This window comes from Anneissia japonica, unplaced genomic scaffold (genome assembly GCF_011630105.1).
Source record: "Anneissia japonica isolate Jap-2015-1 unplaced genomic scaffold, ASM1163010v1 scaffold287834_len5846547_cov211, whole genome shotgun sequence".
Taxonomy (NCBI): domain Eukaryota; kingdom Metazoa; phylum Echinodermata; class Crinoidea; order Comatulida; family Comatulidae; genus Anneissia; species Anneissia japonica.
Window position 1 is genome coordinate 2443247 of NW_022704992.1, and position 18144 is coordinate 2461390.

The following is an 18144-nucleotide window of genomic DNA, read 5'->3' on the forward strand; positions in this document are numbered from 1 at the left end:
TATATATATAGAGATATATATATATATGCTATATATAAATTGAATAGTAAAATGTCTATTAGGCATGAATGTTTTACCTTAGAATCTTTTAATTATGTTATAAGTACAGTATTTGCAAAAACTACACTTCATAAAGTACCTGGTGAAGTGTTTGAAAATTAAAAAAAAAAAAACGAGATTCGTGCTGAGCTGATTAGATACAAGAATGTGTTAGACAGAGGAGTTACTGTTGTAATCACAACATTTTCTTCGCAACTTGATTATATATGTTTAACGACCAATACCTCCATGGCTTTACCTTATACCCCCATGGTTTTTCACGTGCCGGAGTTATACTGTTCAAAATTCTTTGATACAGAAAAGTTTGCTCATCCTAAATTGCCACCCATACGATCGCAAGCAGGCAGCGAGCCCTACATTTGTTGAAGGTTGTCAAATCATCAACTGTGATTCTGATAGTGTTTCTAATAACAAAGGCTCATATAAGCAATGTGTGTGGTCTACCTTTAGACGTCACATGATGTTAATGAAATGTTGTGACGTTATTCATTCAATGTGTAATTGTACCTTGATTGACAGACACGTCAACTGTCGAAAAGATAATCTTAAGTTCCAACTTGAAACCACTTACTCAGTAGGTCACTGGTATCAATAATGATATTATAGACTGACTAAACCACCCCATTGTTTTAGGGGACATTTGTTATTTTTGGGGGTAAGCCTATGGGGAAGATTACATTTCTTTTGTTTATTCGTTTGTTCGTATATTCTACCTTGGTGTTAACGGAGTTTACGAGCTTCCGCAAAGATTTACACTACTCATGATCTTCTACCTACAGGTCGAAACGTTAATTCTCTCTCTCAAACTGCTCAAACATTCAAGTGTTTGTATTTCTTTTACAACATAGTATTGTTTGTTTGTACTCTTACTAAATTACCAGCACAGTATTTAAATTTCGTTCATGGGATTGTAATTTAAACATTTTCTGCACTTAAATATGATTCATAAGATGAGGCCTATTAGTATTATTGTACTAGACCCTATTACTACTACTACGCCTACTAGCACTACCACCACTACTACCCGCTATCACCAATATAAACAATAATAATAATAATAATAATAATAATAATAATAATAATAATAATAATAATAATAATAGGCCTAATTATCATTATTTTTATTAACATTATAATTATTTATTTAAATATAAACGATGATATTACCTTTGCAATGGCTCCAGCGAAACTTGGATTCAACCGAGAAAACGAGTAGAACAAGAACTAAAACACAGTAGCACTGATGCGCCATCGGAGCTGTTTCTAAGTTTAAGAAAAGAAGCTTATTTGGCGTAATCAAAGTTTGTGTCTCTGTCAACATAAACTTCACTACTACCAATAGCCAACGAGCCGGAGAAGAACTCAGAATGGACTGTTCTATTACAAACAAGGTATGCTCAATGCGTATCAAGTGACTGTCAATTGAAATTAAATGCCAAAATAAAGAAGGTTGTTAAAGATTCTACCTAGAGGGTAAGCTGAATTTGAACTTTTGATAATAAATGAAAGAATAGTGCCTATATTTTGGCGATTTATTTAATACCGATACTGATTGTGTACTGTTATAATTTTTCTTTCACACCCAACAGCGAACGCACCACACTTGCCAATTACTTAATGGACGATGTCTTATAAACCCAATTTCATTATAAAACTCGAACGGCGTTTTATGCTTTGAGCATAAAGAGCATTTTTACAACTAAAGTCGAAAAATAGTTGATGATTTTCCCATACGTCCTTTATTAAGACAACGTTAGATATACACCACAGATGACGAAATTCGTACGCCATAGCGCAGCTTTACCATCAACAACTTTACTGTTAGTACAGATACAATAAGACAGGACTTCCCCAACCCACCAACTTTGCGGCAGAAGCAAAAAATGATCATAACGTAATCGTATCACTAGGCTTATGAGTTAGAGGCTTACAGGTTGAAGATCATCAGGAATATGGATGTGAACCGAATGCACAAACAGTGCCATAACGCCTATGCGCTCTCGTGTGGCGGTCCTTATAAAAATGTGAGAAATATGTGGACAGAGCAAAGAACATGATAAATCGACACAAAAACAGGCTTATTTTTTAAAATTTTATTTGCAATAGACAATATATATAGTAGCAAGTTGCATACCTAGGTCCTAGTATATTTATAAGGCAAATATTTTAGAATTACTGGAATAAAAAAAAAACATTGATGCCGTTGTTCAGAAACGAATTACACAGAAATTAAATGTAAATCATACATCTTGTATTATTGTGTCAAAAAAGGCGTTGACGGGTCTGATGACGGAAAATTAAAAACAATGAATTGAACACGTCTACATAACGACAGAAAACTTTTAATATACGAAAAGAAAAATCTAATGATATCATGCACTAAGAAAATCCCAACAATGATAGTCATATTTGTCATGTCATAGTTCTTATTCTTGATAATAGGCTATTACAAATTTGTAAATTTGTTGTATACTGTAAACGATGATAACACGTCCGTAAGGACGGTATTGAAATATTGTATTCTTGATGATAAAATGAAAAATATTGAAAACAATATTTTAATGAATAAAGGTGGATGAAAAACACGAAAGAAAAACAAAATTCCTATATTTACAATTCGCCTTCCAATTCCAGACCACCTAGTTTGGGACCTAAAACTTTGGGGTGGTCTCGAGTTTGGTCCCTACGAAGGTTAACATCTGTGTCTGGTACTTGGTGGTCTCGAATTAGAGGGGTCTTGGAATTAGTGGAGTATCGAATTGGAGGGTACATTGTAATTGCCATAATCAAAGTCTGGGAACTTTCAATAAAATAGGGGTGTTCCCGTTTGGTGTGGCAGGTGTGTTAAAAGATGTACTTTCTATGCAGCCAACAAGTGTCCCCATAATAGAGAGGGGGTCCGCTTGATAGGGATGTAATAACGGAGTTCTATTGTATTCCCTACTATTTCGGCCAGCATTCAGGAAATATTGATAATTACTTTACACACAAATGGTTAATGCTATGTTATACGTCGTGTTATGTAATTCTCCCTCTTTTTGGCTTTTCATGATCTAAATTCGTTGGCTTTCTCTCTAAAAACTAATTAAAAATAGTTCAATAGTGCGTAATGGTGTGGCGATATTTACCTCCAGGTATTATACATCACTTCTGATGATGCTGCTGTTAGTCAAGTAAGTGAACATTAAGTATAATTCTAATTTTACACTTATGAACCAAATATTAGATCCAAATTCATCAATCGAATGCAATTACTCATGATCTTCTTCGAAAGTCGGTAGCATCTGAATAGTTGTGAGCGATTTTAATTCGTCAGTGACTGGTAGGCCTGTCGTGGTGAATTCTTTGACTTCTGGTGGATAACAATACTTGGGCATGGTGTTCAATGTTTGCTGCGCATGATCAGTTCCCTTCGATGGAAGGGCTCGTCGTTTGCGTCCACTCAATTTGATAGCCAACTTCATATCCAGACACTCTACAACCTGACCGTTCCCGTCTTTCAAGACAAATTGAGCTTCGAACTTTCCCTTGAGAAGATAAACAAGATACCGGTAATTGCTAACTTCGTAACACTGATGCAATGGTCATATTCATGATAATATTAAAAAAAAAAAAAAAAAAAAAAAAAAAAAAAAAAAAAAAAAAAAAAAGAAAATAATAATAACTAGATTTAAATTCGCAGGGGCGTAGGGTGATTCCCATTTCGTGGGGGGGTGGGGGTCGAAAATTGTAAATGCGGAAATACAAAGGATCAGTGGCCGAAGGCCCCGAGTCAGGCGCTGGGGCAGGGGGCCGCAAGGATACGATAGTCATCAAATGATTGCTATTTCCATAATTCTGGAATGATTGATCATGAAGGAGACTTTGGTATCAGGATCAAACCAGGCATTTCAAAAGACATGTAAGCTTAATACAGTGTCAGTACGTCGACACAAACGCGCACACGAATTCGTATGCTTAAAGCTACGTTCACATCAAGCCCGGACTCCGGACCGGAATCCGGGCTTGATGTGAACGTAGCTTAATGCGTGCATACGGCGTTGTTTCGGTCTAAAATGACTGAAAAAGTTGAAATTTGTGAACCTCAAACGTGCTTTAAATTGTTTAAAATTTGATTTTGGGAATTTTAAAATTTTAACGCACACGAACGCGCGCACGGACGGCAAGGGCACACGAAGTCGACCCTTGATACACTTGTGACGTATCAAGTGTCATTTAAAAAATGTCTGTTGGTCGGTAATCTGGCATACTAAGTTGACCCTTGATATAAAGTACTGTATACTTCTGTCTAATAGTGTTGTAATCCAGTCTGCCGCCCTCTGTCGGGTTCTTCAAAGATTTGAAAAAGGAAAATGGGGAGGGGGGGTCAGAAAAAATATTAATTTGACCATGATGACTCATCAAAATGAAAAATACCCTATCAGCCAATGATCTATAAAAATCATGTGCTTTCAAAATATGAAGTAAAAATTTGGAAACTGATTTAAAATAGGCATTATTTTGGCATATATTTTCACTGTATGTGACACAAACGCGCACACGGATTTGTATGTTTGATGTCATTTTCCCTAAAATGGAAAAATGGCAAATTGTGAAAAATTTGAGAAATTTTGAAATGATCAAAATGGCCTGAAACATGCTCTAATTTAGTCAAAACGTGATTCTGAGCATCTTTTAAATTTTTACACACACGTAAGCGCACGTCATGACTCGCGCGTGGACGGTGAAGAGAAAAAAAGTTGAAGTATATTTGTGTCAAATTATTGAAAAATGCCTGTTGGTGAGGAATTTACGATAAATCATAGAATTTCACAAAACAGCGCGTAACGGTGACGTCACACAAAAAGACACATGCACAACTTGTAGATGTTGGCCAAGTAACAAGGAGAGAGCCTGTGCCGAAAAAAGTCGTAAACAATAAGAACAAATAAAAAAAAAATCGCAAGTAAAACAATAGGTGATACGCTGTAGCAGCGTAATAATATAAGATAATAATAATAATAATAATAATAATAATAATAATAATAATAATAATAATAATAATAATAATAATAATAATAATAATAATAATAATAAAGTAATTGTTATTGTCGTGATGGAATAGACAATAACTGGATTTTTGTCTTACCTGACGTGGAAACTCAGTACGTTTGAAAACAAATGCGAAAAATCGCAAGTTGTTCTCGGATGTTCTTATTAATAATAATAATAAAAATATTAAACAATATTAAGTACAAAAAAACATGAACAATAAATTCATGCTAAATAAAAAAATGGAAAAAAACCCATGAAAACCAACTCCACGTCAGTGAGACTCGAACTATGGCTGCAGTGGTAATAGAGAGTAAGGACACAACCTAGGAAGGATACGGTAGTGAAGAAATGTAAAACGACGCGTGGGCATAAAATAAGTTAAAAGAAAAGATAAGAATCTTTAATTTTAATGTGTTTGGTGATTTCTATGTAAACCCTGTAATTCATCCCTCTGAATTGACTTTTATAATAATATTACAGCCAGCTACCTGAATTTATTCAAAACGCCTGTGCCGAAAAAAATCGTAAACAATAAAAACAAATAAAAAAATAAAAAAATCGTAAGTAAAACAATAGGTGATACGCTGTAGCAGCGTAATAATATGAGATAGTAATAATAATAATAATAATAATAATAATAATAATAATAATAATAATAATAAAGTAATTGTTATTGTCGTGATGGAATAGACAATAACTGGATTTTTGCCTTAAAAGAAAAGATAAGAATCTTTAATTTTAATGTGTTTGGTGATTTCTATGTAAACCCTGTAATTCATCCCTCTGAATTGACTTTTATAATAATATTACAGCCAGCTACCTGAATTTATTCAAAACGTCATTTTAAATAAACATTTCCTTCGTGGTGAAATTAAGGAAGATTATTGGAACATAATATCCTCAAAAAAGTATTCGAATAAATACAGAAAGCCAATTTACCACACGTAAATTTTATGAACTTACAGAAGCAAATATGTGCGCATAAGACGGAATGTCATCAATCTCTATGGCAACAGAGCTCTTGCTAGTGTTGTACAACCCTGGGGCAGGTGGGCAGGTACAGTCTATGCAATTTGTGAGGAAATCATTAGGGCAACTGAACGACTTGTGCCCGGTACCCAGTGCATGGCAGATTTTCTCATAAGAACTGAAATATAAAGAAAAGGATAAGAAAAATAAGCATTAGGCCTATCAGTGCAAAAAATAAATAAAATAAATACAAAAAGTTACAATCTATAGTCAATACATAAAATCATGGAGGAATTAGTTTAAAATTTACAATGTAATGATTTGAGAAGAAAATCCCAATTCAAATCAAGTCTATCTACCAATCTTAAATTTGTGCCTACATCTGTGGAAACTTGCCAAACTATAATTTAATAAAGTACGGCATAGCAATATAATTGGCAGTAAAATGAAAATTAATCTACTACTCTCTAAGTGGTTACCCTTGACCACTGGGATACAGTCAATGTACTTACCAGCATCCATAGATTCGTGTTTTCTTGGTAAACCAGAACAATTTTACCATTTTCCAGAGTTTTACTTCTAAGGAGAGTGGAGGCGTGATATCTCTAGTAACTTCAATATCAAACTGCAAATGGATTGTGCCCGGTAGGATTATAGGATCGGGCGTCATCTTGAAGCGTTTGAAAGTTAAGCCTTTTTGATGGGAGTGCCCTTTATAAAGAAAAGAAGGGATATTTTTAAGAATAACGAGCGACATAAAGATTCCTTGTGACCACAGAAAGATTATATTATGAGGGATATAGGGACTGTAATGTCAAATTTTCGATCTGTTTGTGCTTATTCCACCATTATTTTATCATTTGTTTCGCATTTGTGTTTATACACCGTTGTGTCCGTATTCTGTGCTCATTCTATTCCAATTTTTAGGCCCACTGTATATAAAGTATTAACTAGATATAAAGTATTAAAAAATAAAGTTACTGCACTTTCTCTACATTTTAAGTATCCGTGGCTTTTATAATGGGCCAACGATATCTAGACTTTAATTGGCTATATAGAACCACAGCAGGATCTATGCATGGACCTATTAAAAATAGGTCCATGGACCTATTAAAAATAGGTCTATGATCTATGCTATTAATAAAACTGAAAATAACTCGTTAGCGACTAGATGTTAATAAGGGACTATGTTTTACCATAGAGAAAATAGAACAGATTTACAATCCAAGTTATCTCTCAACTAAGATATAAACAATGTTACTGCTTTCTAATCTATACCCTACGGGCTAACACTCATGTAGGTCTTTCCTCCATGGTCTGCCCATCCATGGTCTACCAAGATAGCTTATTGTAGTGCATTCAACCAAAAAACAATGTTAATTAGCATGATTACAGCAAAACTTCACTTATGATAACTAACTATTAAGCACGGTGGTCTTTGTTATCACCTAACACAGACATCATGCCTGGTCTACCGTGAAGATGTGCGTGGGCGCGGGTTTCATGTGTAGACGTACAATACGAGTGGTTAAGTGATGTGGTAGTGTGCGCTAGTGCTGCCGGAATGGGAATTTGAATTAAAAACGCTTATTTATACTTTTATATGCCTGAAGTTCTTATAAATTACTTTGTCTAATGTAAATTTAATTATTTCGTAATAATGTATAAAGTAAGTTTGAGTTATTTTGTTTTCTTTTTTTATCACAACAACTATGAAAAACAGTATGTAAATGTTGTTGAGTTATGTGTTCGTGATTAAATAAAGCTTTACTACCTAAAGGCATGTGGTGTGGTAATTGGTCCTGCGATTTACGGATTACGACCACATGCAACGTACAAGTTTAAGTCCATTGTGCATACTATATGACGATGACCAGTCCTAAACTAACACGAACATCATGAATAAATCTTAAGATCTGGGATCGTAAAAAGGTACATGTAGTCACGTTTTGTCGAATCATAGTTAATTTAATTTATCGATGTGATTTAATGCTAAATTATATGTTGCTAGGTAGAAACTAGAAAGAATTGTATTAAAAGCATGGAGGAATGGTACAAGTATGCTTATCATAGACCATGGAGTTAAAATAATTATAACTCTCTATATAGACTAACTAAACTAGTCCTAATATATCATTCATCTATTTTATTTTTTTTAAATTAATTAATTTTTTATTTAAAACATCTTTAGGCAGGATAACATATACAGGCGAGATCATACCGCTGCTTTACAATATGGTCCTGCACAAAAACACAGTACAATAACAACAACAAAAAGTAACCAGCACAGTACAATAAAATAAACAATAGTAAAAAACTTTGGTGGAAAACTATCCCCCACCGGACACTAACCCGGTACTTCTGAGTCAAGGTTTCAGGGCCAGGAATTACTGCTCAATGTTTTTTATTTTTTTTTAATTTATTTTTTATTTTTGTGTAGTTCCAGGTAAGGAAAAACATATACAGAACAAATCATATATAGGCTTACTGTACTAGTTCGTAACGTTAAGCCCACTTGTATTGTTTTAAGAACTTAAATATTAAAATGTTGCAATAATGTTTTAACTTTTACTTTAAAATAATAATATAACCTGCTCTCAACCAGGGAACAGTTACATTACAAATCAACGTACCTTTACAGTGGGCCCAACTGAAGCCAGTAATGCACATTACACTGCCAAGAAAGACCAGAAACCCTAAGCACTTTGCTGCTTCCATTTTCGTGTTTTCCAGATGGTTCCGAGTTCGAGGATAAACACTACAATTGAAGACTGAAGAGTTTACTCTAGTTTGTTTGGATTGTTCCATTTTTGGATGGGAGAATTTATACATAAAATAATATTAAACATTAATATTTTCAGTCGAACATATATCAAATAGAAATAAATTTACAATGAAACCCAGTACAGGTATACAATTTATTTTAATAAATAATGTGGTTTAAGAGGCGTGCCTCTAGGAATTATGCGTTTTTGGCTTTCATGTTTACTTTTTGTTCGTTCACTCTCACTTCCACTATCTTAGTTCTTACCTCTAGCCAATTGTTTCATAACTTTTGTCAGCGTCTACTCTGTCAACCATTATAAAATCATAACACACGCACATATCTATTTTACAAATTGTATATTTTTCCTGCTACAATTCTAATTTGCATATCAATTAGAATGGGTGCATCACACCAAAGAGGCATACACACTATCACGTCATCAACGTAGTGGCCAAAACATCCGAAACTTTTTAAGACATGCGCAGTAAAAAAGTGGGCGTGGCTAATGCGTCACCCGTTCTAGATTGGCCGGCTTCCCATCCTGTTGCGTAAAGTGCCATATTTATTTGGAAAAAGCTTCTTTAACAGCGGCACACGTCAAATGCTGCATCCATAATAAAAAATAAAATCAAAATAATTTAAACCAATGAAATCTCAACGGCACAAAAAAAGAAAAAAAAAAAGGGTATGATTAGGAGGAATTGAGAACAATCTCTCCCCGTTCAAACTTAATACAGGTATAACACAGATTGTTTAAAGAGGGGGTTCCTAATTTTTCACAAAAGGGCAATTTGAGTCCTTACCCACATCAGCCCCACCTTGGCTGGGGTAAATAAAAAAAATATATAACACCTCAGATGTCTGGAGATGGCAATAAAAATGAAAAATTTCATATATTTGGAGTTAATTTCAACAACTTCCATGCATGATTGGCAATAGTTTACAATGGCATTTCTGTAAAAGGTGGGTTCCTTCGAACTCCGCTGGCTATGGGCTTTAGAGTATCAGCACACAAATTACGTTACGTTTCAATAGATTCCCATATGGTTTTATTACCTAAATTCTAAATCCCCGTATCTACAGATTAGTCCTACACTGAAATTGTTGTGACAACAGCCGTAATCTTTCAAATTAATGTTCATCTACCCAGACGATTTTAGTAGTTGTTGAAACACACCTGATTTACTTTGCCATACAAATGGGATTTATATATATATATCCCATGTGTTATTTATTGATATACCCATGGGTTGTATCAATCATGTTTTCTTTTCTCAGAATTAAAGATTCAACTTAAGAAGAGGTGCATATACAAATTCATATACAATTATGCTTTCCGCCACGATCTGCGACCAATACTTATGTCAAATTATTTATAATTTTTTTTTTTTATGTAAAATTTCTAGATTATCAATGATTTACAACTAGGTGTAGTCATGTACAATGTTTATCACAACCTAAATCCTAAACTTTGCTCCGTTATTAAAATGACATGATGGTTACGTTCCATGAATTTAACTAGAAATAAAGGGACACCAAGACCACCAAACGGTAAACGAAAAAGCTTTAGTGTCAATACTGTTGGTCCTAAAATGCGGAGCTCACTTAGCAATCAACTTAAGTCCTCCAAAATCGGTTTTTATTTTAAAGAAAACTTTGAACATATTTAATTCATTCCTAATATATACTGCAATATTTTACTTCTGTCCATGCTCAATGCTTTTTACATTACGATTTTTACAAATTTGAAATACTGTCTAACCACATTTTAAGAACAGTTTTAAACATATTTTAATTCATGTTTTAAACATATTGAAATTCATGTTTTTTTAACATAGGCCTATTTTAATTCATTTATTATATACACTGCAATATTTTACGTCTCTGTCCAGTCTCATTTCTTATTACTTTATGCTTTTTACAAATTTTAAGTACCGATTTCACTGTACTGGCTTATTGTACATTACTTGTTTAGATATTTTTAAACATATATTAATTTAAACATTTATTACTCACATTTCTGTGCAATTTATGTAAGGTTTTGCCCCGTCTCTTTTTTGTCATTTAACTTTTCACGATTTTAATGTTATAAATTTTAATCACTAATGCACTCATAACTGTAAAACCTCTATGAGGTTCAAATGAGCTCCAATTACATCAAGTATTTTAACATGAATTTTTTATCTACTATTTTGTTTTCTTTATGATGAAATAAATAAAGATTTAGTTGAACTGAATTGAAAGTGAAATGACATGCAAACATGAATACCATGGTACAGTACCTCTATACATGTGGACATAAACTATTTTTAAACAAAAACAAACAATTCAGTCTTACATCAGAGTCCAAACTCTCATTTATTGTCCACTAAAATTCAGTAGGGAACAGGTGCACCAACGATGGTGTATAGTTGGCAAGGCGTCTCTATTATCTTAAAGAAATGACACACACAAAAGGGATTACAGTTATTAATTACCTGTATGAATTTACTACTATAAAATAAGTCATTCCAATTTACTACAACCATATTGCTTTCAACAGTAGAAACACTCAGACTAAAAAATAATATTAGTTACAGGAAACATAAGAAAAAAAAAAGAATTAAAAATCTCTTCCCAAGCATTTGGTTTAATGTTCATCCCAAAATGCTGAACACAGAGACAGTTGTGGCACCAGCAAATGGGCAATTGGCTGTCATGGTGAGTTATGCTTTGTTTTTTGACAAATACCAGTGATGATATTTTTTTGCATATTTATAGAGGGTGACCCTTCCAGCGTATCATAGAAGGTCGGCTGATATTCAGGGCCTTAAATAAGTTAAAATAATGTGATGCTTTTTCATCAGGGAAGTCTCTTTAGGAGGGAGTGGAGTTGTTTTAAGTCGTGAGAAAAAGCTTTACATTAGATGTACTGTAAGCAATTTAATCACTAACCTATTCAACTCCACTCCATATACAGGCATGAGAATGTCACAGCACATCCATATATGGCCAAATCACAGGTATTTGTCATATGTATAGTGTGGACAGAGTTGGAGATATATCTTCAATATTTAAGGACCTGATGGATTTACTAGAGTCAGTACTCTAAATACTCTGCTTTGCACTCAATATTTAATCAGTTTCAATAATACGTTTTTATGGTGAACTTCTAGTAAATAGACCCAAAAGTACACATTGATTAAAAACTTAAAAAAAAAAACAAACCAAAATACTATATATATTAATGTATCAATAATTATTAGTCATGATTACATTAATACATGATGTATATTAGGCATAGATGTACACTATACACAATCATATTTCATTGCATTGTCATTAATTCATTTCAAATAAATATCCTAAAAGTCCAATTTATTATCGTGATTCGGCATGATCAACATCCGACTCAATACTGTTGTAAATCAATACGAAAATGAGACACATCATTTGGTATATTATAAATACTGACCTAAAGATCGGATGATGCATTACAATCTTGCACACCTTGCTTATGAATATTCATTATTAGCAATGACCTCTATGGATACCAATTGGATGAGTTCATCCACACAATTATTTTTAAATAATCATTTTCTACAATTTTTAAATTTAAAATAAAAATACAGTAATTGATCTGAAAGTAATTTATACATCATGTTTTTTTCTCTTTCTACATATATTATAGTTGGTGATATTTACAAATTGTACAGTCTTGGTTACAAACACATACACGCACAGCAATCCACTTACACACACTTAGAGGTAGTAGCAATACGCCTCTAAATAATCTAATTTTTACAAGTTTTGCTACTTCCGTAGCACTCATTTCAATGTCTTATTCTACTAGAATATGCACATCCAAATTGAACCTGATGATGTTGTGATGAATACAACTACCAATCACTGATAAATTATAATTCATGAAAGAGTGTAAAAAATAAAAACATATTTAAAATCTTAATGAACACAGTGGCAACTATTTAACTGATATAAAGAGTCTTTGTTGTTTTAATTACAGTTTAATTACCTGTAATTTGGAAATGTCCTTCATTTTCAAGTGAAAGATTTTAATAACAGCACATTGCATAACCACTGGCATTGTATAGAGGGCACCTGGTGATATGGAAATGAACAAGGCTCTATTCTAACACTGAAGCTATATTTTAAGTATATTCCTAAAGTAAGACAGTTAAATTGTTCTAGCTGCAAATTTTCCTAATAGAAATTACACAATTATATTAATTTTTGGTTTAGTTTTACCTAATTTATTATTAAATAATAATAATAATGTCATTTTGTTACGCGCACGTATCCATTCCTAGTAGGGGTGCTCGTGGCGCCGTTTTCCACCTGCCGAGTGTACATGTAGCCATTTTCCGCATTATTATGTGAATTAATTAATTTTAATTATTTATTTAATCTTAATGTATATTTATTTATGTCGGACCAGACATGGATGGGAAAGATAGGCAAAATAAGATGCAAATATACTCCTGTCATGTTCCTTATTATTTATTCAAAACATTTTATTCATATTCTATAGTTTTTTTTTGTTTGTAATCTCTCCATACCTAAAGAAATCCATGCAGAAACATTGGTAATTTGGGACCTGTAATAATCAAGTGTTTATTATGAGGGGGTGCCCTAGGTATCAGAAAGCTGACACCTTAAACCACCAAGTCACAGTTCCATTCCAAATTTGACCAATCAGGTAATGCAACACTTGCTTAGTGTTACATAACTGACCAATCAAGAAATGCAATACTTGCTTGGTGTGTTATACAGTTGATGTTTTACCAATCAGGTAATGTGATGACACAGGTATCACTGGATGTATATCATTCTGTATAAAAAAAAAGAAAGACAAATTGTAATGAAATATTTTGCTGCATATGCAATACTATTAAGAATAGTACATTCAATGGTGTACATAGGAATCTTAAAATGGGGAGGGGGAAGCGAAGGTGAAGTGGGGACGTGATCATAAAGTGAGGGGGAACTCACAAAATAAGCTATTATGAGGTGATTTTTATCTACTTAACTTGAGCATAATTTTTTTATTTTATTTTTGAACATTTCTAATGATTTGGGGGAAGGGGGAGAGCTTTCAGTTGCATGCACATGTCATGCTCTGTTTAACAAAAGGTCGTTTGTGTCAAGTGCTCTGAGATGAATGTTAAAAAACAGTCCAAAATGACAAATCAGAGTGCATCATCAATTTTACACACTTGTAACATTTTAGCATAAAATAGTAGCAGTGTAGCAGTAGCAGTAGCAGTGCATAAATTTTCCTGAAAGGGAGAGAGGACTAGGCTGACTAACAAGGGGGTCAGACAAATTCCAACTGATACCAGTGGGATCTTCGAGTGAAGCCTAGGAACTGGGCAATTTTTAGGCTGTTAGGAGAAATTTCAGCAGAAACTATGCCCCACAAGATTATGTAAAAATTTCACAATCCCATTAAATCCTAATGTCTATAGAGCAGTACATAGTTACTAACTGTAATAGTGAGTGTTATTGCTGCTGATGTGAGCAATGTATAATTACCTGAGTTTTCCTTCTTGTGATGAAGTCTGCTATTCTTGTTGTGTCAAGCTGTTTTGATGGCGAATCAATGGTTGAGTTTTTAGAGACAGTCTTTATCCATGGATGCTCCATACTATCTTTTGCCGAATTCCTTTCACTGAATAAAAAAAAAGGGGAAAAAACATATAAATGCAAGGAAATAATTGATAGTTTGGCACACAGACAGTGGCTACAGCCAGTTTAGCTGCTCTGATATACAGGAAAAAGAATACTGTACTAGTTTACCTGATTTCCAGAAGAAGCAAAGCTGATATGAATTTTTTGGCTACTTCACTGATGTCACCAAAATATTCATCAGGAAAACAGTAGTCAACCTTTGTCACATTTAGGCATGTTTCTTCTACACTGTCATCAAGAAATGGCGACACGCCACTCAACCTAACAAAATATTAAAATAATGCTCTATATGTATATGAAATATAAGTGTAAAAAATAATGTCAAACAGATAATAATACAAAGATATATACTGTACTGTGGTATTGTAAATATTCATGCATTTTAAACACACATTGAATACTAATATCTTAAAATTATTTATTTATTTATTTTGAAATAAAAATACAAGATGGTAGCCCAGGGCTATACAAAAATGTTTGCATTACAACTGCAAATAGGCTATCAAGTCTTATTGGTAACACATTATGTTCACCATGTTTAAGTACGATTATCCAAAGCTGAACTTGCTAGGACTGAAACCAGGACCTTAGGAATATAATATATGTGTGTATATATATACTTTTAAATATTGTTAATCAATTCTATATGTTGTATATATTTTATATATTTTTGTTATGTTTAAACTGTACCACTTTAAAAATCAGTGCAATAGTACTGGAGGTGCCTACAGTATAAAGAAAGAATAAATAAATAAAGAATAAATAAATAAATAATAAATAAAGCAAACACCATTAATCCTTAGCTCTCCTCGATTGCTTATTCACAACCACTACTCTAAAACATATTTTGTTGAATAAGCAGTTAAAAAACACTAACTTACATTACATATGTCAGCACACCAAAGCTCCTGAAATAAACAGAGGATAAACAATTATAGTGGGATTACAAATTTATCACATATACAATAAGATTTCATGATAGTAAATGAATATGCAAAAGTGGCAGGAAAAGTGCAGACAGGATCTCTAAGAAGATTAAAACATAATTCTATATTCTACATACAATGAGATCTTAATTTAAAGCAAAACATTAAAATACTGTATCAATAAATAAGTAATACAATTAAAATACTGTAGCAATGAAGATGAAAAATTGGTGGAAGTGATGAAATTTATCTTAATTATTGTTATTATGCGATATTTATTGTGTTTTCTAAATTATAATTCTATGTATTAATTCAAGGGTCTTGGCTTAAAAACTTTGCTTATTTTAGTTCACTTTTCCATTAATCTTGAATCAGACATATACATTTTCTTTGTTCCTCAGAGCTATGTATTTGTTCCATGCATATTGTTCAAATGACCAGAGTTTTAATGTAATCACCCAGGCCTTATTAGTATGTGCAACAAAAGACCAACATTAACATGCATACTAACCACATATCAGTATTAACATCAATGTAGTACTTGTTGATGAGTTCCGGTGCAGCAAACTCAGGACTTCCTTGTAACGTGTGGATGTAGTGTTTATGGTCAATGTGAACAGAATCGCCAAAATCAATCAACTTTAACACCGGACTCATGCTGCTTAGATCTACCAGAATATTCTCAGGCTGAAATACGGAATTATATCATTTAGTTGTTTGAAAAACTCTGGTGTGTTTCATCAGTTTAATTATATTCAGTAGTTCTTAAGTAATTTGTTTTGATACTATATTTATGTGTCTGTTAACTTTTGTGAACGTTCAGAGCAATTTCTGTTCCACTGTAATTTCCTAAAGGACAAATATCTGTCTCTTATACACATCTTGAAGCCTAGGAACTGGGCAATTTTTAGGCTGTTAGGAGAAATTTCAGCAGAAACTATGCCCCACAAGATTATGTAAAAATTTCACAATCCCATTAAATCCTAATGTCTATAGAGCAGTACATAGTTACTAACTGTAATAGTGAGTGTTATTGCTGCTGATGTGACAGCAATGTATAATTACCTGAGTTTTCCTTCTTGTGATGAAGTCTGCTATTCTTGTTGTGTCAAGCTGTTTTGATGGCGAATCAATGGTTGAGTTTTTAGAGACAGTCTTTATCCATGGATGCTCCATACTATCTTTTGCCGAATTCCTTTCACTGAATAAAAAAAAAGGGGAAAAAACATATAAATGCAAGGAAATAATTGATAGTTTGGCACACAGACAGTGGCTACAGCCAGTTTAGCTGCTCTGATATACAGGAAAAAGAATACTGTACTAGTTTACCTGATTTCCAGAAGAAGCAAAGCTGATATGAATTTTTTGGCTACTTCACTGATGTCACCAAAATATTCATCAGGAAAACAGTAGTCAACCTTTGTCACATTTGCCTACAGTATAAAGAAAGAATAAATAAATAAAGAATAAATAAATAAATAATAAATAAATAAAGCAAACACCATTAATCCTTAGCTCTACTCGATTTGCTTATGCACAACCACTACTCTAAAACATATGTTGAGGAAAACTAACTTACATTACATATGTCAGCACACCAAAGCTCCTGAAAGAAACAGAGGATAAGCAATTGTAGTGGGATTACAAATTTATCACATATACAAATAAGATTTCATGATAGTAAATGAATATGCAAACATAATTCAATATTCTACATACAACTAGATCTTGAAGTAAAACATTAAAATACTGTATCAATAAATAAATGACATACAATTAAAATACTGTATCAATGAAGATCAAAAATTGGTGGAAGTGATGCAATTTATCTTTATTATTATGTGATATTTATTGTGTTTTCTAAATTATAATTCTATGTATTAATTCAAGGGTCTCTGCTTAAAAGTTTTGCTTATTTTAGTTCACTTTCCATTAATCTTGAATCAGACATGTACATTATGTTTGATTTTATTATGGAATAAATTTTACTTACAAAGGCCTGAAAGATGGGGTGTGGACATTAAAGATAATTTCAGCTGCAGTGCATTCACTTGACAAGGTGATGTTAGATGCAATTTTGCAATGACATGGCATACAAAAATGATATTTAATAATGCCCATCTTAGAACATTATGGGATAATGGTTCAGTTGCAATTCAACTATTTTCTTGTATCCCTTGGCAAGGCACTTTATCTATTATACACAATGTTGCTCTTTCTTGATCCTGGAGTACAAATGTGTACCTTGTAGATAGAACACCAATGCACTTACTACTAAATGGAGAATTATTGAATACTTTTTCTGAGAGCTATGTATTTGTTTAATAAGTATTGTTCCAATGACCAGAGTTTTAATGTAAGCACCTAGGCCTTATTAATATATGCAACAAAAGACCAACATTAACATGCATACTAACCACATATCAGTATTAACATCAACGTAGTACTTGTTGATGAGTTCCGGTGCAGCGAACTCAGGACTTCCTTGTAAAGTGTGGATGTAGTGTTTATGGTCAATGTGAACAGAATCGCCAAAATCAATCAACTTTAACACCGGACTCATGCTGCTTAGATCTACCAGAATATTCTCAGGCTGAAATACAGAATTATATCATTTAGTTGTTTGAAAAACTCTGGTGTCTCATCAGTTTAATTATATTCAGTAGTTTTTAAGTAATTTGTTTTGATACTATATTTATA

General features: G+C 32.9%; 2 protein-coding genes across 3 annotated transcripts in view; both read right to left on the minus strand.

Moving 5' to 3' along the window:
• Nucleotides 1–2138: 2138 nt before the first annotated feature.
• LOC117105087 (ganglioside GM2 activator-like) lies at nucleotides 2139–9232 on the minus strand. 2 transcript variants are annotated; one of them, XM_033246115.1, is made up of 5 exons: nucleotides 9095–9232; nucleotides 8697–8821; nucleotides 6576–6774; nucleotides 6058–6241; nucleotides 2139–3587 (listed from the first exon to the last, which is right to left on the minus strand). In XM_033246115.1, exons 2-5 carry the CDS (start codon nucleotides 8779–8781, stop codon nucleotides 3312–3314), a joined length of 744 nt encoding a protein of 247 aa, XP_033102006.1. In that variant the 5' UTR covers nucleotides 8782–8821; nucleotides 9095–9232; the 3' UTR covers nucleotides 2139–3311. The 2 variants fall into 2 exon arrangements, with proteins under 2 accessions (XP_033102006.1, XP_033102005.1); XM_033246114.1 differs by having other exon boundaries at nucleotides 8697–8848.
• Nucleotides 9233–11157: 1925 nt separating this feature from the next.
• Nucleotides 11158–18144, minus strand: part of LOC117104992 (kalirin-like) — a 182487-nt gene continuing 175500 nt past the window's right edge. Inside the window, exons 59-63 of the mRNA XM_033245970.1 lie at nucleotides 17862–18037; nucleotides 17024–17050; nucleotides 14627–14779; nucleotides 14363–14498; nucleotides 11158–13658 (exon numbers count right to left, since the gene is read on the minus strand). Of these exons, the coding sequence (XP_033101861.1) occupies nucleotides 13593–13658; nucleotides 14363–14498; nucleotides 14627–14779; nucleotides 17024–17050; nucleotides 17862–18037 (558 nt within the window). The 3' untranslated portion in view covers nucleotides 11158–13592. The remainder of the gene's footprint in view (nucleotides 13659–14362; nucleotides 14499–14626; nucleotides 14780–17023; nucleotides 17051–17861; nucleotides 18038–18144) is intronic.

Bases quoted from the DNA above. Each gene is read 5' to 3' on its own strand.
- LOC117105087 (XM_033246115.1), bottom strand. From the start codon at position 8,781: ATGGAAGCAGCAAAGTGCTTAGGGTTTCTGGTCTTTCTTGGCAGTGTA. The intron at 6,775-8,696 runs GTACGTTGATTT...TTCTTTATAAAG, and splicing joins CAGTTGGGCCCACTGTAAAG to GGCACTCCCATCAAAAAGGC. The intron at 3,588-6,057 runs GTAAGTTCATAA...TATCTTCTCAAG, and splicing joins ATGCGCACATATTTGCTTCT to GGAAAGTTCGAAGCTCAATT.